Source organism: Buteo buteo, chromosome 2 (genome assembly GCF_964188355.1).
Source record: "Buteo buteo chromosome 2, bButBut1.hap1.1, whole genome shotgun sequence".
NCBI classification, from domain to species: domain Eukaryota; kingdom Metazoa; phylum Chordata; class Aves; order Accipitriformes; family Accipitridae; genus Buteo; species Buteo buteo.
This window is the reverse complement of record NC_134172.1, coordinates 78656483-78677959: the sequence shown is the minus strand read 5'-3', so window position 1 is coordinate 78677959 and position 21477 is coordinate 78656483. Positions and strand designations below refer to the sequence as shown.

At 54.7% G+C, this 21477-nt stretch overlaps 1 protein-coding gene across 5 annotated transcripts; it reads right to left on the bottom strand.

Moving 5' to 3' along the window:
* Positions 1-602: 602 nt before the first annotated feature.
* On the bottom strand, positions 603-19461 carry GMEB2 (glucocorticoid modulatory element binding protein 2). Of its 5 annotated transcripts, XM_075021676.1 has the most exons (10): positions 19333-19461; positions 16157-16338; positions 11327-11424; positions 10392-10519; positions 8819-8922; positions 6468-6625; positions 4694-4765; positions 3999-4136; positions 3308-3430; positions 603-3115 (listed from the first exon to the last, which is right to left on the bottom strand). In XM_075021676.1, exons 2-10 carry the CDS (start codon positions 16285-16287, stop codon positions 2469-2471), a joined length of 1599 nt encoding a protein of 532 aa, XP_074877777.1. In that variant the 5' UTR covers positions 16288-16338; positions 19333-19461; the 3' UTR covers positions 603-2468. The 5 variants fall into 5 exon arrangements, with proteins under 5 accessions (XP_074877777.1, XP_074877802.1, XP_074877812.1 ...); XM_075021701.1 differs by lacking the exon at positions 19333-19461 and having other exon boundaries at positions 10392-10514; positions 16157-16203; XM_075021711.1 differs by lacking the exons at positions 16157-16338; positions 19333-19461 and adding an exon at positions 13896-13992 and having other exon boundaries at positions 10392-10514.
* Between the last annotated feature and the right edge of the window lie 2016 nt (positions 19462-21477).

Sequence of the window (21477 nt, the reverse complement as noted above, 5' to 3'; positions counted from 1 at the left end):
AGCTGCAGAGCAAACACCGCCTTAGAGCAACGCCCCCCATCCCCACGCACCTCACCTCCGTCCCCGTAGAAGGGCCAGCTATCCCCCTCCCCGGGACAAGGAAGGAGTTAAAATTTACTTACGAGGAGGACCTAAGCGATAGTCAAAGCTAGCCTGGCTGAAGAGGCAGAGTTAGCCAATACTGGGTTGACTTAATGGTTTTGCTGGGGCAGTGACACACAGAACTAGAGGTTTCTGAATAATGACCCTGCAGCTAACAAAGAGGAACTCTGCAGAAACAGGCTCTGCCTCCCCTCAGACACACAGCATCTGTCTGTCTGCTGCCCTGGGAAAGGGCCAAGAGTCCACTTGAAGCAGAGCTGCAGCTTCAGCGCCAGGTTCTTCCCCAGGAGCAGCACATGCACACAAGCTCTCCGCTCCATCCCCTGCTCCCGCAGTGCCTCCCCGGAGTGCCGGGACACGCCAACACAGCCACGGCCCCTAATTCAGCCGGGACACCCCCATCCTGCAGCCAGGATGGATTATTTTCCCCATGGCTGCTGCTCTGCCAGGTTTGCAGGGTGGCACCAGCCTTTCCCGTTCCTGAAATTAAAAGCATCATCTGCAAAGAAAAAAAATAATAAATCTTTTTATTCCATGAACACATTTGGGATAAAATTGCTCCCACTCAACAGAGGTTGCGCCAAAATTGCTTAAACTCACATGTCTGCCAGGGTCCGCACCAGCACCGAGAGGTTTCTCTTCCTCCCTCCAACAGGAGAATCACCCTCTCCTAATGCAAAACTGGTCTTGTCTTCCTTTAACAAACCCTAGGGGTTCTTTCCCACATTTCACTCCTCCTGGTGTTTTACCAGACCAGCACCCCCAAACACAGCTAGCAGATTCGGACAGACAGAACACCCCCTTCTCTTCCCTGTGGTTAATAAACACCCCAAACACAGGGCTACATCCCATCCCAGACAATCCTTAAATACCCAGGATAGTCAGAGAGCATCACAACGTGCTTACAACCCTCAAAGGATTTGGAGCAGCTTTGCACACATGAGGATGGCAGCGAGCACAGAGCACACATAAATGTGCATTTATATTTATTAGAAGTGTGTTCCTGTCCCAACTTAACCCCACTTTGCAACCCCAGCTGCCACAACCAGAGAGAGAAACACAATAAACCAGCAGCACTCTTTCAAAAAAATATTTATTAGCTCATTAAAGTGACCTGTCGCCGCTGCTGCTGCCAGATCAAGTTTGTAGAAACCCCAACACTTCAAGCACCCGACTCCTTCCAGCTGGAGACAGTGTGAACATCGCTGCAGCCGCACGGCACGCGTGTGCCCTAGAACAGGACCAGACGAGACTCGCAGCGAGTTGAATGGTCAAACGGTACTGGGGGGGTCAACCACCCCGTTACAGAACGGCTGCTCAAACCCGGTGGGGAGGGAACAGCTCCGGCTCCCATGGGATGAGGTGCCTGGCAAGATGCTGGGGACCGGGAACCGGCCTGATCCTGCACCAGAGTCACAGCTCGTTAGTAAGTGCAGGCTCCTTGGAGCACGGCCGTTCAGCTCATCTCTCTGCACATTCAACAGCGCATCTCTGCCTTGCAGCAGGATCTTCACAACCAAAGGGCTTTGCTTGAAAAATTGCTGTTTGCTTAAAAAAAATCCCAAAGAATGGATTTTTTGGGGGAGAAAACTAGAAAGAGACCCTAAATCCTCAGAAGTTACAGCTCGCCAAGCCCTCTGGGTTTCTCTCTCCCACTCCTTCCCCCAGAGACCTGGGCAACTCACCGTGACCACGGTCACAAGAGCTCCCGCTTGTTTCTGCCACCCAAAGCCAGCATCACACGCAGAAGCAGCTCCCGGGGCTTGCGCCCACACTGCTATAAAGCCTCCTCCTGGTTTCGATGACCGTACGCATCCCACGGACAGCCTGCTCTCAGCATCCCCTCTCCCTCCCTGGAGCCCCCCAGGGACGGGGAGCAGCCGGCTCCCTGACACCTCCCATCAGTTCACGCCGGACCCCTTGGCAGCCGGATCGGTGCCTGCTCAGCGCTTCACCTGCTTTTCCTTTCGCTACCACCTTCTCCCTGCCCTGCTCCTGCCTGCTCCTACAACGGATGCTGCTCCAGCTACGCCTGCCAACAAGGCAGGGCTGACAAGCTAGAACAGAATAACTACTCCAAGAGAACGGGGGAAGAGAGCTTTATAAAAAAATAAGCTTTTTTTTTTCTTTTTTTTTTTTTCTCTCTCCTCCAAACAAGGCAGAGCATTTTTGCCTTTCCCTTCTCCGGGCATCCTTCCTCCCCCTCCTTCCCTCTGACCTGAAACTCCTCATTACCGAGGAGCCGCTCTGAGCCTCGTTAACCCACGCCCCTCGTTACACCGCTCCTCATCCCGCAGCGCAGCCAGAGAAAAGGCAGTTCCACCCAGAGCGGCACGGCCAGCGTCCCTCCAGGTAAGTCCCCCCTTTCACTTCTGCTCTGCCTCATCGGCCACCGCAGTCACCTCGATGGAGGCGGCAGCGTGCTCGTCCCCGGCGGCCTCGGTGGCACCCGATGGGACAGTCACGACCGTGCTCCCGCCGGGAGCCATTTGCGTCACGTTCTGGATGGTCGTGCCAAGTCCCGGCAGCGTCAGCAGCTGGAAGGGGCTCACCACCTTCACGACAGTGCTGCCGTCCTGGACCGCGGCCGTGCTCAGCACCGTCAGGTTGGAAGCGTCCGGGTGGATCTCCACCGTACCGGGGAAGGTGGTGCCGGCGGAGGCCAGTACCGTGTACCCTCCCAGCAACGGGGAGGCCGGGGAGCTGGCGGTGGGAGGCTGGGACGGGGTCTTCCCCAGCACCGAGGGCGGGAGGGCTGAGACCACTTTGCCGAGAGGGAGGTTGGCAAGCTGGGAAACGGGCACGCCGGGGGTGACGGCGAGTTGCGCCGGCTGCGACAGGACTTGGGAGGTGATGGCAGCTGGTCCAGAGGTGGCCCTGGTCAGCCTGGGACGTTTTAAAGGCGCGGGGACGGAGACGGGTGTGAGGGTCATCAGGACGTTGTTGAGATGCTGCGATTTGTGCTTCAGCTCCTTTGCTCGCTTGCGGTGCTCATCACACTGCTGCTCCAGAGCTGCAGAGAGAAGAGGGTTGGCTCAGCCTGGACCCAGGGACCGCGGCAATGCCTGGAGGAGCAGCAGCCAGTCCTACCGCGGCTGGTTTAGCATGCACCAGCTTTAACACAATTCCCACTTTCTTACCCAGAAAGAAAACGCGCTGGCGGTGGTGAGAAGTGCCGGAGCATTGGCATGTCCCAGGGGCTTACCTGCCAAATCCCGCGTGTACTGCTCCCTTGAGCGATCCATCTGACACTTGTGGCTGGCCAGGACCTTCTTGACCAGATCCAGCATACCAAAGTTCTGGACTACGTTGTTGAGTAAAACAGCATCTTAAAAACAAGACACAGATCTTTGAGGAAAGCAAAATTCCCCACGAAAACTATTTGTGGCTTGGTAAAAAGCCATATGACAGCCAACATATTCAGCTGAGAGGGTGAAAATCTGTGCGAGGGTAACGCAAGAGGCTGGGGAGGAGGAGCAGACAGGAGAAGTCATGAGAAAGTGCAAGAGGTCACTAGCGTATAAACAGTCCTCTCCTGCTTAGCAGGGGTGATAAGAAATCTGCTGGCACAGTAGCTGGTTGCTGCATCGTTATTCTGATGGCCTAAGATGACCTAAATTCCACCTCAGTTCCCGAGCCAAGCATTTGTCCAGACCCAAAGCCAGCAGATAGGAAGCCCCAGGCACAGGGAATTGGAGAACTGAGGCCACCTGAAGCATCCCCGAGCATGGCCGAGAGCCTGCTCGGGAAGCAGCCAGAAACAGGATTGAGTTATGACAAACTATGTCCCTATAGTGTCATCCAGATATCCCTAAGGGGAAAAAAAAAAAATAAAAAAAAAAATCCACAAGCCCCTCTCCTGAGATGCCTCTGAATGCCTGTGCCCGGGTCCTTACCACCGAGCTGCAGCGGGGGATCCTGTGCTCGCTGCTGCAAGCCCTTCATGGTCTCCACTAGCTCCTGGTGGAACTCATGGATAACTTCTTCCAGGAGACCCGTGTCCTTCAGGCCTCGCCAGAAAGCAAAGGTGTCATCTGGAGAAAGAGAAAGCAAGGGAGAACCCCAAAATCCTCAGAGCGGGTTTTGTGATCCACTCTGGGTTCCCCTTCTGGCCCCTCCAAGGGTGAAGTCCTGCTAGGCTGGAGGTACAGGGTGCTGGGGCAAAGCCCAGCCAGAGCGTGTACCCGAAGGAGGGGTAGCTGGAAAAGGACACGCTTTCCCCATCCTCTGTCACACACAAACAGGACACTGATGCTACAGAAAAGCCCATTGCTCAGAGCACACCAAAGGAGCAAAAATGATTTTAGGACCCCTCTGATTTTATATTTTTTTTTTTTCCTAGAGCCACACCGAGCATTCGGGCTACGCTTTAACATCCTAGTGCTCAGAAACAATTTCATCCCAAGACGATGCTGCAGTCAGACCGCACAGAGGCAGGATATAATGCAGTGCTATGTGCTGGTAAGCAGCAAACAAATAATCCCAGTGGAGGCTCAAGCAGGGCTGCTCCAGCAAGAAGGGTCCTGCTCCTCATCCCTGCCATTTCCCTCTTTCCCTCAGGGAATGCGCTCGGTGGGATCCCAAGCCATACCTCCAACACTGGTGCTCCAATCGCTGGCATCCTCGCACGTTTCTATGGTAATTGTAGCCGGGGATCCGTTCACTGCAACCAATAGCAAAAAAGAAAAGAAAAAAAACCCCAGGTCCTGATTTCTCCTCTGTATTTTTCATGGGCTGTTTCTGAGCAAAGCACTCCCTTGCTGCATTTCTGCCACTTCTCCTTTTTATTGCATAGGACCACTTTTACTTGAATGTAGCTCTCAAAGCTGAACGGAGACAGAAGCCCAAGCGGATGATGAAGCTGCACATGGTTCCTGTGCGGCAGTACTTATTTTTCCGCACTGGAGTGCAATACCCCAGGGATTACTTCTGCAACCCTTGCACAAGAACACATGCCCAAGAGCAGCATTCCCCTCCCATTCCCCCCTGCATACACACTAGTACTGCCTAGGGCAAAAGTCAAATAGATTTAGAGTCTGATTTCTTTGGCAATCCTCTTTTTGCCCAGCTTACACTTTGTAGGACTGGGATGTCTGGAGGGTTTCTAAAGCCTCAAAGGGGAGAGCATCCCCCTGCTGTGCAGGGATGCAGGGGGGCTCCCTCCCTCCCTTCAGCTCTGCCAAATCTCAACAGTTTTGTTACCATAGAGCCGGGGAAACCAGCGTCATTCGAGCCACACGCAGGAGCGGGATGAAGGGGAATCTGGCCAGAGACCCGCAGCACTGCACAGAGCATTTGTAATGCTCGACCACTGCCATTAAATCCAATTACTCTGCTCCTTTACTCCGCAGCCTTCAGGGCTCTGGTTATTCCAGTGCAGCCCAGCAGCACGGGAAGCATCTCCCCGTCAGCAAACTGATGTCCATGTTTAACAGGAGGGCTCGAGACAGGCTGCACCGTGCATCAGCATCAGCTTCCCCACCACAACACCAGGCTGTGGTGCCGAAGATGCTCTGCAGAGCCGGCCAAGGGGCTCGCCCTGTCCTTGCTCTGCTCCCACAGACACCAGCAGGAGCTCAGGATGTGGGGCTCTTCAGGGGCTGTTCTTAACTCTCAGAAGCAAAAGAAGTTAAGAAATAGAGAAGTACTCAGAAATTTGAAAGCTTTCCAATAAAACAGGTGCCTGTAATTATAAGTCAAATTAAGTTTTGGGCTACAGCTATATAGCTGCAACATCATTTAAATCCAGTTTTATGAACTACATACACGAGTGCAGGTAAAAAAAAGTATCTGTTGTATCCCCTAGCTCTCTTTAATCTTTCATCAGACAAACCTGGTAATAATTCAGCCAGGGAGCCTTAATTGAAAACCCCTAAATTATTCCAGAAAAGTCAGGTTAGACCTGGGAGGAGGAGGAACTCCTACCCTGGCACCCTGTGGAGCAGAAGCCAGGCTGATCCTTGCCTCCTGGGATGAGCCCTATGGACACAGTGTCCTACCGGCAGCGAGGACAGAAGGGAACTTCACTGAGCAACAACTACTGTTTTCTTACAGATTAATTGCAGTCTTCTGCTTCAGTGACAGTTTGGAGTAAGGCAGGAGGCCAGAAGGGCAGCTCTTTGGGTCATGCAGTGTTACAGAGCAACTAGGTGAGTTATTGCATCTCTCCCGAGATGGTCTAACAATGACTCTGCCTACCTCTGCTATGGGGAATCCTGCAACAGAGCAGGGAGAGAAAGCAGAGGATAAAACAACCCGCAAAGCCAACAAGAGAGGCAACTGTAAGGGGTGTTGGTCATGCGACATTCATTGTGCTTTAATGCTTCAAAGCCCCTGTTCAGGGTGTGAGGAACGGCTGGACGTACCATCCGCAGAAGCGGGAGTGAGAGGGATGTACTCTGTCGATGTCTGGCTGGTCAAGGACACCCTGGCTCCAGTCAGGTCGATTTTGGTGCTCCGGCAGGTGTTGGAACAGACCTTTGTGTGCTGGTAGAAATCCAGCTCTCCTGAGTCCATGATCTTTCTGAAAGGCAGGGAGCAAGCACAGGGACAGGCACGTCAGCGGGAACAGAGAGCTCTGAGACACAGCTCCTGGCAGCCTTCACCCCCAAACTTCTCAAAGTTTCCTGACAAAAAACAAAAGCCAGGAGAGCAGGCAGAAGCAACAGTCTGAATTTCCCTTGACAAGTCACCCCGCGTCCTGACCTTAGAGGCAGCATTAACTAAGAGTTAATTAAAACAGCGTCCACAGCCTGCTCCGTACTGGCCATGTGCACAAATCCAACAACCACGCAATATGCCAGCGGTGGTAAAGCCTTTCAGGAGGCTGGGATGGGGAGAAAAAAGCCCTTCGTGCTGTAGCTGTGGTAAAGGACTGGAGCAGATTCAGTTTCTGACCACTTCCCTGCCACATCCCACATCCTCCTGCAGGATGGAGGAGGGGAGCAGGACTTCAGCCCTCTGAAAAGGTTCCTCTCCAAGTCCAATCCAGAGAGGATGAACTTCCTTAGTCCAAGAAAGAATGTCCTTTTCTTCACCCCGGACCACTCAACTTGGGTGAGAAGCTCAAGAGACACATGAGCTTCTCCTAAGGATATATCCCTGTAAAACTAAACATACCTTAAGAAGCATCAGGACAAACCACACTGCTCTCAGCAGATCTTCTGCTGGCTAGAAGCCTTCAGGGAAAACATACCGTTTAGAGCCCAAACACTGCCATTCCTATAACGGCAGCGAAGTGGGGAGAGCTTCTCCCTGTCACCCTAGCCCGTGCTCCCACGCAGCAGTTTTATCCCCAGCCTGTGATGCTGAACAGGGTCCTCCTCCCTGGGGTCTCCTGACCTGCTCCAAGGACATCTCGCGCCTTTGTACGAGCAACACACACCTACCCCGAGCATGCCCACGTGTCCGTGGGGCTCCCCACAGCAGAGGCAGAGCCGCCCTGTCGTGCTGCTCTCCCACCTCCTGACGGCAGGGCAATGCTTGGCCTCCAAACAAGCTGGTTCAGAGTGGGTCCCACCTCTCTGAGCAGGCCCTGCTGCGTGGCAGTCTGTAATTTTAACTAGGAACCCTTGCTGGGACTGATGAACTCCTGGTTCATCGAGGGAGAAGGGAGGGTCCCACTCTGGTCCCACCAGCACCTTCCCCCACCCCGTGCGCGCCTGCAGCTACCAGCAGAAGGGTCAGCTGAAGTCTCAGTTCAGGGTCAGCCAGCCAGAAGTCTCTTCCTTCCCTTTTTGACTCTACACCTCAAAAAGAGAAGGGGCATAACCCTATTTATAAACAAAGGGCTCTCCACTTAAGCAAAGGAGCTTGCAACATTGGCACATGCGATCTTCCCAGTCTAAGCACGTTCTCTCCAGAGCATCCCCAGGCTTTGCTGGCCAACAACAACCTGAGCTTCCCAAGATTTGCTCCCATGGGCTGCTGGGCATGCTTTCACACATTCCTCGTGAAATTTTTTTTTCCTTGAAAGACCTGCCTTGCCAAAGCATAAGCCTATTATGCAAAATCTATGTGGAGCAAAAGCTGCTTAGAATGAACATGGGAGATGCCTGCACTGAAGCAGAAGAATACAGGCAAAGGCAATGTCACCTTGTTAAAAGAGTACAAAACCACTGTCAATTCCTGGGGAAAGAGGTGATGCTTTTTTATCCTGCCTATGGGCAGAGACAGACTTTAATTAAATCACAGTCTCAGGCTGGTGTTCAAGACGACTGTAGATGAATTAAATTACTGTAGTTAAGACTAGAGAAGAGAAATGCTTGCATAAATAAGCTTTAAATAAGTCCTTGGCAAAACAAAAGTGGTGTAAAGCAGACATGCTGCAATGGGAGCATTAGTTGACGACCAGACTGACTTCCATTTGGTAGGTCACACTGAGAACCCGTAGATAGCACAGCCCGACCACCAGCGGCCATTAAAATTTTCAATGGCCTTATGCCAGCTGGGAACTCGGTGTGGTTCAAGTCCTAAAAAGACCGGGGAAACATTTCTTGCCCCAAATGACTCCCTAGGAACAAAGATAAAGCAAAGCCATTGGATAGACCACATTTGGGGTCAGGTTGTTATTAAGACAAACATTCAGTGGCCCATTTGCTCTCTCAGCAGTGAAACAACTGTGCCAAAGGCTTTGTTCCACCCCACCGTTATCACCTAGAAAGAAGAAGTCTCCACTGTTGCTCTGCAGATACAAACAGATACAGAAGGTACTAACCGGAGCATGATCCCATTCATCCGGATCGCCCGTTTCCAGTCCTTCAGGGTTGACTTGCCCGCCAAGTGGACAAACTCCTTGGGACTGATTAGGTGATCGTCAAACTGCAAAAGGCAGAAGTGCAACATCAGTGAGACAGGCCATAAAATACTGAAAGCATGCCCTGCGAGCATGATTCGGCAGCAGAGCCAGGCTGCCTGGATGGCATTTCCCGGTGCCCAGCAGTGGAATGCAGTTGCATCACAGCCTCAACGTGCTGTTTAAATAACACCATCAAAACAGATGGCTGACACACATTTCCCCAGACTAGAGAACATTGACCGAGTTAAAAAAATTCAAGTCAAATATTGCTTTCATGGATGGTTAGTCAACAGCTGCTCAAAGCCAAGGGTTTGGCGGGGTGTGCAGCACAGAGGAATTTGCTAAATGCCCAGCTCAGCCAGGAAGGCCAGGCAAAAACCCCATAGCTTGTGCAAAGTATCATTAACAACAGTGAGCCGCTCACACTCCCACTAATGAGCAGACTCACAATGAAAGCCAGGCTGCTCCTGGTGACGTTTGGGTCCACGGGCACGCTGTGCCCCGCGCACATGAGGGAAGGAGAAGGCCATTTGGTCTTTGACCTCCTGCTACCGAGCCCAACCATCGATATCAGTGAACCCTCTGGCCTCTCTCACAGCACACACCCACTTCTACCGAAAACCAGCTTTAGGGAGTTGGCATACACCGTATCAGCAGGCAGCTCTTCCCCCTTCTTTTATTGCCCTACACGCCCAGCTGTGCCTGAACCCATGTGCTGACCTACAAGCAAGCTGCAGAATCAGGCAGTCCTCTAAAGAACTGCTTTATAGCCCATCTCAGAAAGGATTTCCCAAGTCCAGCCCTCCTCTTTTCAAGGCCCATGTTGACCAACATAGACATCACTCACCACCACTGTGTGACAAACTGCTTCTCTGAACAAGTACATGGGCTTTGGTGCAAAGAGGACTGATTTTAGGCAGCAGGAGCAGCAGCATTATCTGCAGCAGTACCTGTCCTCTGCCTCAGGGATGGAAAAGACCATCTCTCCTACGAAGGGCAAGGACCGTCCTTTGGAAAGCTCTCTTGCAACAGAGCCCAGAGGAGACACTCCCTCAGCAGGGTATTGTTTAGTCTGTGTACAAATGCCAGCAATGGCTTATGACAGCATCACTCACGGTATGTTCCTGAGTTCATGCAAATTTTAACCACGAGTTATCCAGGACACAGTAGAAGCTCTTCAGTAGGTCTCTTACCAATAAACTCCTCAACAAATTCTGAACTTTCAAACTGAGCAAGCCCTGGAAGTGCCCAAATTTCTCAAACTCTCCAAATATGCAGCTAAATTGAGGCAGCACATCTCCAGCCAAGACTGCTCAGCTTGGCCAAGACAACAAAGTACCACAGTCCCAAGAAAATTTCCTCCTTTCCCACCATGAAGTGGTTCTGATGCAAAGCCACTTACCAAAGCTCATCAAAACCAGGACAAGCCAGGTGAGCCTGCAACACAGGCATGGGAAGGCATGAGTCCAGCATTGGGGGTCTTTATTCTCACCTGCACACATTTTACATTGATCCCGGGGCACACAAACTTTCTCCAGATGAGGTTGGCTTTGCTGTCCCCACAGGTGATGGGGTAGACAATCTCTGCCTCCAAGCTGTCCTCATCTTCAGCCATCTTCACTTCTCACAGGGAACAGAGGAATGGACAGATCAAAAAGAAACATGAGTCACAGCCCCAGTTCACCACCTCGAGGCACACATCCAGCGATAAAGCAGTTTTGATGCTCAGGATTAAAAAAAAAAAAGTAGACGATGCATGGTGGGGTGTGTTGGGCTTTGTGGCCACCACTCACTTGCACTTTGCTACTAAAACATCCGACTACCCAAATTTCTCAGGCAAAACAGCACAGGCAGATTTATGGCCACCTGGCTGCAGCTAAGTGTGTGAAATCTGAGAATTCAGTGGCCAGGGCCAAAAAAATTCAATTCTTGACAAAAATGAAAGGAACGATGCTGTTCAGGAAACTATAAAGTCACCCTTGGTTTTAGAGTAAAACTGTTAAGTCAACTCCAGCTCAGCTGGTCACAGTCTTTGCTCACTAAATAAATTCACCTTTACTTGTAACCAAAGCCAGCAAGTTCGCTGCAAAACTGACATCCCCATTGCAAGCTGGCGGTGGCCAGACACAGGGTCTCATCCTGCACCAGGAGAGGGCAGCAGCAGCCCAGCCAGCAGCTACCAGCTCCCTTCTCATCACCCAGCCCCTGCAGCTCTCTGGGCTAACCTGGATGCTGGGGAGAGCATCCCTGGGGACCCCCGAGGAGAGCATCCCTGGTACCCCCGGGAGAGCATCCCCGGGGCCAGCCGGCAGCTCTGCACAGCAGCGGCCGGACCCTCTTGGCCAGCACCAACGCAGGGTTGTGCCACATTGGGGTGATGGAGCTGGCGTGGCTCAACCGAGGGGCTACGGCACGGGCTGAACCTACCTAGGACCGCTTCCTTCAGATGCGTGGAGGCTGTAAAGGCAGCGGCAGCCGCAGCAGCTGCATTTTCGGTCTCCAGCGTGTCTTCATTTATATCACCGCTGGTAAGAGAGTCGGAGAGGCAGAGTTAAGCCACGTGGATGTGCCACCCCCACGCCCGACGCCCCACGGAGACATTGCTTCAAAAGTCACTCGGACTACTTTTTCCCACAAGAGCTAAAAGTCAGCTCTGTTTTTGAGAGGCTCGGCTCCATTTTTCTGTACGGAGATGAAGAGCCCCGCAGCAGGCAGGCAGGCCTGCTGCCAGCAGCCTGGCCGGCTCTGCCTCGCCTCCCTTTTAATCCCAGCCCCATGGAGCTGCCTCCGGCACAGCCCGTGCTGGGGAGCTGGCGTGGAGGGATGCTGTCAGCATGGCCCCTTGCTCAGAAGTCGCTGCCAGCCTCTGGCAGCTTTGCCTGAGATTTCCCCAGGAAAAACATGTGCAAAACATGCTGCCGCTGTCTGGGCGATGGACTGGCTGAATCCCCTGGTACGCGGGATGCTCCCAGCAGCAGGACCTCAAGGAGCCGCAAACATGCTATAGAGGAGTTTGACAAACCCTAACAGCAGATCCATGAGCAGAGATAACACAACACGAGCTATAGGCCCTCACGATCCAATCTCTGAGCCTCTTACAACTCAATATACCCATGATATTAACTAATAGCTGGCTATCTGACTGCTTTCATCCTCCCCATCCCAGAAATCTCCAGCTTCTCTTGGTGCTCTGCCGATGGAGACACACAGCTGCTCCTGCACAGCATCCACACCCTCACTGCTCACCCGTTCCAGCTCCCACTGCGGCGTACAGAGCCCCAAGCCCCTCTAACGAGCTTCAGTGCACACTCAGACGGGAAAGGCATTTAGGGCTGCGATTCAGGACATGCTCCTCACCCCCTCGACTGCAAGGGACCCACGCAAGGAAGCCTGCGCTGGTACCCTTACGGATCCAACCTGTGCATCACAGCCAGCTCTCAGCAGGGACCATTCCTAATGGGTTTTAAGATGTGCGTTTGGGGGCGGGGGGGGAAATAGTTATCTTTTCACATACTTCAGCATATGAACTTTTTAAGGAAGACTGTAAGGAGAAAACAAAGCCGAATTCTACCCCGTTTTGGTACCACGGGTGAATTAAAAGAACGGTCCTAGTGACTCACTGGCACCCACATTTCCCACCTGTGGTGCCACAGAGAAAAGCAAATTCAAGAGCAACTGGTTTTTCCATCCTGGCCTCCTAACACACAGCTCCGGGGCGGAACTGCAGCTTCAAAGCATCCCTCCCCTTGCCAGCTGCAGGGCAGGTACCTGATGGGGAGCAGCACCGAGATAAGGGAACCGGCGTGGGCGGCAGCTCAGCCTCACCGGGTGAGTAACTTGGGAGATGCTACTTCAGAGAAGCGAGAGCTGAAGGCAGCCCCAGCTGTGGAAGAAAGGCACCATGGAATATCACACTGCCTCTGGAGCTCGCAGTGACCAACAACCCAGACCCCTGGGAGGGAAAGGTGACGCATAACGCAAAAGGACTTGAAAAGGTAAACTCAGAGCTAACGCATTTGCACACAGGTGAGTATTACAGAAGCGGCAGTTTGACAGGAGAAAAATGGAAGAATTGTAACCTGGTTTTCCTTCACCAGTTTGCTGCTCGGTTCTCGCATTTCTCCAGATGCATTTGGAGAAAAGCCAGCCATACCACTCCAGCAGGGTGCCAGGGCTGCAGGAGGCAGCAGGCACTTCCAATGCACAAAGCCCAGCACGCCACAGCCTTGACTCTGATCTGCCTCCGCCTGCCACCAGATCAAAAACCTCCACCGACTTATCTAGAAGAAACACCCCAGCAGAAAGTCAGCACCTGAAACAACTTCCTCCAGGACTCCATCGCATTCGCACCGCTCCAAAAAAGGACCGAAAAACATGACTGGATTGGGAGAAATAACCCAGCCCCCATCTTAAACCCCATCCTCCGGGGAAAAGCAAACAACCATAACTGGTGGGGAAGAGAAAACACAAAAAAAAGGTGAGTTTCTCCACACTGCTTTCCCCATTCCATTCCAGAGGAACAAACTGAGGCAGATGCAGGAGGAAACTCAAACACCTTCCAAGCCCCAGCGGTGCATCCCACCAAGCTGGTCCTGCCTTTGCTGGTTGCCATGACAAAGCTGGGGGAGGATGGCTCTCATCTTCCTCTCCGGGAGAATCCATAAACCAGATGGGAGGGAAAGAAGAAAGTGCGTGCTGATAAAGCAGTGGGCTTGCGTCTCCTTTCTCCTCCATTCCTGCCTCGCCTCGGAACTTGAGAGAGGAAAGTCTCCACCAGAAACCTGCGCTGGGGATGCTGATCAGAAACACAAGCACCTCATCAGAGCATCAAGCACAGATCCCTTCTGATCGCTGATAAAAGAGCAAAGCTTCTTGCTGATTATTACTGTTTTCCCATTTCCCTCTGCCTTTTCCATTCAATCTTAAACACACATGAACGAATTAAGCTCTTAACCATTGGTTGTATAATTTTCTTTTTTAAATAGCAAAACCATACCCAAAGGAGCACTAGAAAAAGGCATCAACCCCCAAGCTGAGTTTGGTTTCTAAGTGCCACATAAGATGAGTTCAAAGCCGGCTTCCCGTGTGAGCGGTGACCGAGCCAAAGCCGAGGAATCCCAGCCCGTGCTTGCAGCCGCTTTCCTTACGCCAGCTGGGGCTGCAAAGGGAAAACAGAGGGAGAGGGAGCCAGCGCCGCTACGGCGTCTTCCCAGGAGGAGCGGAGCCTGGCGGAGGCAACCATCCAAGTCTACGGAGAGACCGTGGGTGGCTCGTGCTGCCACCCACCACCAGCCCCACAGCCCTGCTCGGCGAGTGGAGTGCCGGCAGCCAGCACACGCAGCAGGAGTTGGGTGGGTTTTGCTCCACGAGCCCAAGATCCACGTCCTTCCCGTCAATCCGCTGCCATCACAGAGCACAGGGGGGGAGCGAGGAGCCTGCCCACCGGCCCTTCTCTAGAGAGCTGCATGGAAAACCCTCAGGGAATCTCTTAAAGCCTGCTAGGATACACTTCGCTTGTAGCTGCAGCTAAATAAAAATCATCCTCTCTGTGCTGTGTAGAGCTGTCCTGCTCCTGACCATCCAGGGGACACTGGGAGGATGAGAAAAGGTTTCCAAAGAAAAATAGGAGGGGAAATAAGAGCAAAAGGAAAACAAACTGACAGAGCCAGCCCCTGCCACGATCCACGTTCCCGGACAATGCTGCGCTGCTGCACGTGGGTGTGCAAAGACTCGGAGCCACATTAAAACCAGAAACCGTTCTGCATCCAAGGAAAGCCACATCCCAAGTTTCACATCTGGCTGCTTCTCCACCGAGGGAGCTAAGGAAGTCACTGTGGGCCAAAAGCAAGAGGAGCAGAGCCTTCCTTCCCCACCATAACACTCTTTTTCAGGAATGGAAAAGGCTCTGGGAAGCACTCACGGACATGGGATGCGGAGAAGCAGCAGGGGCAGCTCCTGCCTGTGGCATTCCTGCTGCCCTGCTCTCACCCCCTTCCACCTCGGTGGGGAGAGGGGAGCAGGACACGGAGTCCCACCAAGGCAGCGGCTCGCTGCTGCCTGCCCCTGCCAGGAGTTAATAAATTTTATACCGGTTACAGCAGAACGAGGGGAACGACACCTGCATTGTAACGTAAAAGCTGTCCCCTGACGCAGAAACAGCAGGATGTATTTGAGGAAAGGAGACAAACGTGTTTTGTGGAGAGCAAGACACAGCCGCTCGCTACCCACTTATTTCAAATGCAGGGACTTCTGGATCAGACACACCTGCCCGGATCCAGCTCTGGGTGTCAAGTTGGATTTTCTGCCCACCGCAAGAGCAAAGCACTAAAATGTCTCTGGGCACCGTCCTGCGAAAGACTGTAGAGAAATAAAGCAAAGAGCCCATCGCAACACGGGCCTTCAAGGTACCAGCCAGGCACTTTGGCCGTGGAATCCAAGACTTGACCAACCGGCTGAACAGACCAGACCGGACCTGAACAAAGAGCAGCCCCGGATCTGAAATGCCAACAAGAAAGGCAGAAATCGGGCAAAGCAGCAGCGCTTTAAAAATCAGATGTATTCACTCCAGTTTTCTGAGCAGTGCCTCTCCATTCGACACTGCGTGGTTTCAAGGCCACCTCTCGCACTCCTATTGCCAGCAGTGGCAGCTGAGGTTCCTGCAGAGCTCTGCCAAAAAACACAGCCCCGAACCTCCCTTGGGAAGAGGAGCCGGGCTGCACCGCACTCATCGTGCTGCGGATGGAGACTCATCTCTCAGAGGTACACAGCTTAGTGAAGCAATCGTGAAATAAATAGCAGAAAAGTATTGATTTAGCTACTGGTGTCTTGTTCCAACCGGATTTGTGTCCATTCCAAAATCCACATCCACTCAGAAAAGATATTTTGGTTTGGTTTTGGTTTGTTTTTTCTTGTTTTCTCCAACACATCCAAACCAAACTGTTGCATTGCTTTTTATTCTGGGTAACACCAGCTTAAAACCACCAGTGGTAACTCATCTTGAACAGAAAAACAGGGGAGCCTGCTCTGCCCTGTAAGCCCAGAGCTGCAGAGCCCACAGCCCTGGGTCCGGTCCCAGGGGCGGCAGTGAGGACCTAACGAGGAACCAGAGATTGCCCAGACATCGCTGAGGTCCCCACTGTGAGAAGTGACACAGGACTAAGTAGTAGGTGATTAAATACTCCCAGCCCAGCTGACTACAACCACGGGTGGAAGGTTTTCCGGCACATCACCCCGGCATACGCCGACCCCGTCTCTTACCCGTGCTGGGACAGGTTGGTGGTGACCAGCACCGTCTTCACCTCCTCCACGCCACCTCCGTCCACCGCGCCGTCCGGCGTCGTCACCACCACCACCTCCTCCATGTGAACGCTGACGTCCGGAGTCGCCATCCCGAGGCAGGAGCGGGCAGCCAGGCGGGAGAGCCCTCGGTCACCAGCTGCCTACAGAGAAACAAGGGGAAGCTCCACGTCAAAAGGTCTCCCTGCTGTAAAATTGGCCACGGAAAGACCATCGGTGCGGTGGCAACGAAGGGAGAGGGGGGGCTGCAGGGAATCCATGCTCCTAAGAAGGGGATTAGCAAATCCCGAACCGCTCCATCCCGAGAGGAGGGATAAGGGGAGGCTCGTAACCCAAGACACGCTCTGCAGGCTGGGCGAGGGTGATGGGCACGGGAAGGGACAGGGATGCAGGTGGTGAGGGGCACAGCACGGGAGCAGAAGGGAAGCAAAAAAAAAATGGTCCTGGCATTCACCAAAAACTCTATGAAGAGGCTCAGTTTGAAGGTGCGTTTTCAGATCTATTTCAAACTATCTCAGCAGGACTGCATGCTGCTGGAGGAGCTCATCACTGTCTCCTCCACGGCGGGAACTCTCCCCTCCTCCAAAGTCACACTCAAGAAATCAAATTAAAAAAAGCACTTCAAGACTGCAGAAACAAAGTGACATCTGAAAACTATTTCAAAGTGTGTGTTTCTAATAAATCAGCAATAGATTTAAGACTGCGTTTACAACCGACTTCAGCGCCCACCCCTGCAAAGCCAGTATTTCATACGCAAGAAGGAACCTGGGGGGAAAAACCCAAGCCCTAGTTAACTAAAGGCACGAGGAGCCGTGTGTCTTTATGCTCTCACGGTTGTGCTACATCCCCGGCCACTCCAGCCTCCAAACCCTGAACACAACGTTACTCACGGGGGACAGCCCCGGTCCCCTGGGGACAGCACGGCCCACCTCTCCTGCCAGCTCACGCCCTGCGCCCGCTTTCCCGGGGATTTTAGGTAACTGTAGAGTTAAAAGCAGTTTTAAGCCACTTAAGCAATAGGAGAGGTCAGAAAGGGAAATAAATATCCTTTACCAACACAGGCATGCATAAACATCCTCCAAACACCCCTGTGGTCGTTAATGCTACGAGGACAGTGCGGTAGAATTAGTATACGCTTTTTAGAGCCACAGAACTTTGCAAATCGGCTTCTGATGAGATCTTCAGCCCCGTCCCACGAGCGAACCACGGCTGCATCTCCCCTTAACACCCGAGCAGCGCTCACTCACGCACTAACGCCGAGGTATTGAGAAGTAAGGGACTGCAATGCATCTCCTACACAGACAGGCAAGGGTACAGCCGTGGGAGCTCTCCCCTTGCCAAACTCCGGCCATTCAAGCTCAGGCTCCTTCGGAGCAGCGGCACGGACCACGGTGGAAGAACCGCTCGGCTCCCACCACCTTCCCCGTGCCACCACTGGAGCCGTCCTCCGACCCGATGTGTCCGACGTGACTTTGCAAAACGATTCAGGCCCTGCAGAAACACCTGCCTGACCCACGGGAGGGTATTCCCCCCTCCACGAGGTTTATCCGAGACCAGTAGCTAAAGGTGGACTGGTCCCTCCAGTGGAGCCCAGCGCAAAGCCACCAAGAGAAGCGCTTTGGGTTGTTTTTTTTTTGCGGCAGCAAGGAACAAACCGAGGGAGGGCGGCCGGACCGAGGGCAAGGTGGGTTTGCTACAAATCAGCATTTTAACGATGGCAGAACCAGGCAGGGTTGCAGTGGCTCCCTGCTTCCCGTCCCCCTTGCTCCTGCACCGGGACGGCAGCCGCTGCCTTTTACCGGGATAAAAGCCCCCGGGTGCTACACGTCGGTGAACGAAGATGCAATATGTAGCGCAGATGCTTGGCTGAATTCAGTTTAACTACTGCAATTTTGTTGTTGTTGCTTTATCCCTACACCCGTCTTTTGTTTTGGGGTAAAAACCCTTCTTGCAGCGTTAGTGTTATCCATGATGGTCTGCGCCCTGGTGCCCAGTTTCGGGATGCTCCAGACATCCCACCGGCGCTGGCAGGGCTGGCACCGTGGGAAGGCTTGAACTGCATGAGCGCGTGTTGCTCGTGTACCTTTGGGGAAGAACCAGTGTGGGACTGAGAAAAATTGGGCTGAAAAGACAAATAATCATCAGCAGTGGGGTGCAGTGGGGTGGTGGGAGGGGGACGAGGGCCGGGGGTGGGGAGCACCCCAGCTCTACCAGGGCTTGCACGTCATCCCTCGTGGTGCAGCTTGGCTGGCACCGAGCAAGCAGGAAAGATTTGGGGTGAGGTGGAAGGAAAGAAGGAAAAAAAAATTTAAAAAAATAGCATTGCACCACTTGGAGAGGAGGGAGAGATTTTGGGGGTGCGCTGCCAGGGGAGGGGTTGGGGGTGGCACTACTGGGGGGGGGCTGCATGGGGAGGGAACACTGGGTGCGTGGGGGCAGCAAGCGAGGGGGGTTGAAGGCGTGTGTGCAGCGAGGGGGTGCGTGTGGCGGGGGGGGGCTGCATGCGAGCGTGGGGAGAGTGGGGGTGCATGGGGAGGGGGCTTCAGCAGGGGCACGGGGGGGGGTGCGCAGCGGGGGGGGGTGTTGCAGGGCGGGGGGGGGGCGCAGGGGGGCTGTGGCTGCACAAACCGGGGGGGGGGGGAACGACACGCGTGGGGTGGTGGTGGGCTGCAGGGGCGGCTCGCGCAGCTCCGCGTGGCGCCGCGCGGGCGGGCAAAAGCTGCGCGCCAACCCCCCCCCCCCCTCGTTCCACCCCGCCCGCGGCGGCGCGCGCGTTCCCGCCGGCGGTACAGTGCGGGGCGGGGGGGGGGGGGGGGGAGAAAGAGGGGGGGGCGCGTGGGCGCGCTCACGCTGGCAACGCCGGGCGCGCGGGAGGGAGGGAAGGAGGGAGGAGGAGGAGGAGGAGGAGGAGGAAGGGGGGGGGGGGCGCGGGGCGGGCGGGCGGCCGGGCGCTGCCGCCGCCGTCGTCGCCTCCTGCCGCCGCCGTAACGTCCTGACGCTCCGCAGGGACCCGGCGGCCGGACGGCGCGTGCGGAGGGCCCCCCCCCCTCCTCCTCCTCCTCCTCCTCCCGCGGGCGGGGAGAAGCTGAAGGAACGAAGGGAACGAAGGAAGGAACGAGGCCGGGCCCGGCGCTTACCTCAGGCCGGGGTCCCCCGCTACCCAGCTCCGGTTCTCGGCGGCGGCGGCGGCGGCGACCGCTCCGGCTTGGGCGGGCGGGTGCGGGGAGGGAGGGTGAGGGGTAAAGGAGGGGGGGGGTGAGGGAGGGGGGGGGGGGGAAGAGAACTCGGGGGGGGAGGGGGGGGGAAGCGGGGCTCCGCCGCGCGCGGCTCTCGGCCTTTCGCGCAGGCGCAGCGGCCCCGGCCCGGCTCCCGGGACTTATTTCGCGGGGGCGCCGCGGCCCGAAGTGGCTGTGAAATAGGTGCCGGGGGCCGGCGGTAGTGCGCCTGCGCGCTAGGGGGCGGGCGGGAGAGGAGGGGCGAGGGCGCGCGCGCGCCGGGCCCGGGGAGGGCTGCCCGCGCCCGGGGCTTCGCTGCCGCTTTTCCTCCTCTATTTTTTATTTATTTTTTTTTTTTTTTACTGTTGCTGTGCCGGCACCTGCCTCTCTGTGTCCCGAGTCCTGCGTGTGTGTCGTCCCCCCCCCCCCGGGCCCTGCACGCCCCTCGCGTCTCCTGCGGGACCCCCCCCCCCCTCCCCTTGGCTCCCCACATGCGTTCCAGGGGTTCGTGCGTGGTCTCAGCTGTGCGTGATGCTTTCTCCTTGCATGCATCGTTGTGCGTGCCCCTAAATGTGCCCAGGGCTCCTGCATGCCCCCCCCGCTCCAGCCCAGGGCATGGCTGCACTAGGGATCTGTATGCACCTTGGGCGTCCGTGCCCCCCCCTTCGCCCCCAAGGCTGTGTGTGCACCTAAAGCCAAGTGCAGCAGGGGTGCTGGGTGTATCTTTTTTTCCCTTCCACCCTGCGGGTGCACGAGTATGGCTGGGAGGTGCGTGCGTGCTCTTTGGGGGTGCAGAGCAATGCTCATGCACACATTTGATAGGGGGCTGGGGAACTTTCAGCACCTGCCTTTGCCGTTGAGGCACAGCGCGTACCAGTCCCCACAGCATTTTGGGGTGTCCTGCACACAGCCCAAGGCATTTCTGCCCGGTGGCAAGGACACACGTGCTCCTCTTCACCCAGACTCTCTGTTTGTTTGGCCACAAGCAAGTGGCCGGGCTGTGCAGGCCGCCTGCCCGCGCTCCTGGGCAGGGCTGGAAGCTGCCAGGATTTAGAGGAGGCATCAAGGTGTCATCAGTGACCTTCCAGCCTCTTCCCTCTGCGCTGGCACTGGCCTCAAGGGAGAGCTTCAGGCATCTGCTTTCCAATACGTGTTTCACTTGTGTTTACAGCACACGCTGCCGCCCTGCGAGAGCTCCACCACACTGCTTTGCTTCCGATTCAAAAGGCCTAATAAAAACTAAAGAGATAAAGAAGTTCTTGGAGGACTCTTTTACTGTCCTTATCAGCAATGAATTATAAAAGGGGAGATAGAAAGGCGTGGTTTGTACCTGGAGGAGAAAGTGGCCGTGGCCGTGGAAGTGTTTAGATTCAGCGGCAGTTTTTCATGCAGCTCAGAAACGCTCTGCAGGTTTGCTCCGTTGCGGGGGTCACCTCCCTCCTACCCCAGATGTCTGCAAGCCGTCCCTGAGCACTGCAAACTCTTTGGTGGGTGTCCTGTGCAAAGGCTGTTTAGTGACTGAAAAGTGCCGTTGTCCCTGGAAGGAAGGGGGCTTCGCACGGTGCCCGGGGGTGCGATGTGCTTGGGTGCTGTACCACGCTGTGGTGCTGCTGTTTGATCCGTTGCAGAGCCCAGGAGCCGTCCTCGGGCTGCTGCACCCAAGACATGCTGCTGCGTATCAGCGCTAAATATCATGCCGCCACTCTGCTCTCCAGGGTTTCCCCCGGTGGCCTCGAGCTCTCACAGGTTTTGGTGTAAATTCTGCCATTTTGGGGTTTCCCCTGCAAGCTGTGCCCAAGAGGTCTGGGGTTTGAAAGGCGTGCAGTGATTTTTCAGGGAGGACTTTTGGCGCGATCTTACCACATCGCACTTTTTCTGCAAGTGGGTGGTTAACACGTTCTGAAAAAGGACGAGCCAGACCGGAGGCCCTAAAAGTTGTGAGTCCCCTTTTGAACCACTCTCGACGTGTCTTAGTTCTGTTGGCTTTTTGCATCTGCTTGGCGAGTGGCTTTTTCTGCCTTGGGTTCAGGTGGCGTGGCTGGCCCATCACATGTGTGTTTGGTCTGG

Excerpts from the sequence above, each read along its gene's own strand:
- GMEB2 (XM_075021676.1), bottom strand. The coding sequence starts at position 16,287 with ATGGCGACTCCGGACGTCAGCGTTCACATGGAGGAGGTGGTGGTGGTG. Across the intron at positions 3,431-3,998 it reads TCCCCCGCTGCAGCTCGGTG|ATGCTGTTTTACTCAACAAC; the intron begins GTAAGGACCCGG and ends CTTGTTTTTAAG. Across the intron at positions 3,116-3,307 it reads GTACACGCGGGATTTGGCAG|CTCTGGAGCAGCAGTGTGAT; the intron begins GTAAGCCCCTGG and ends TTCTCTCTGCAG.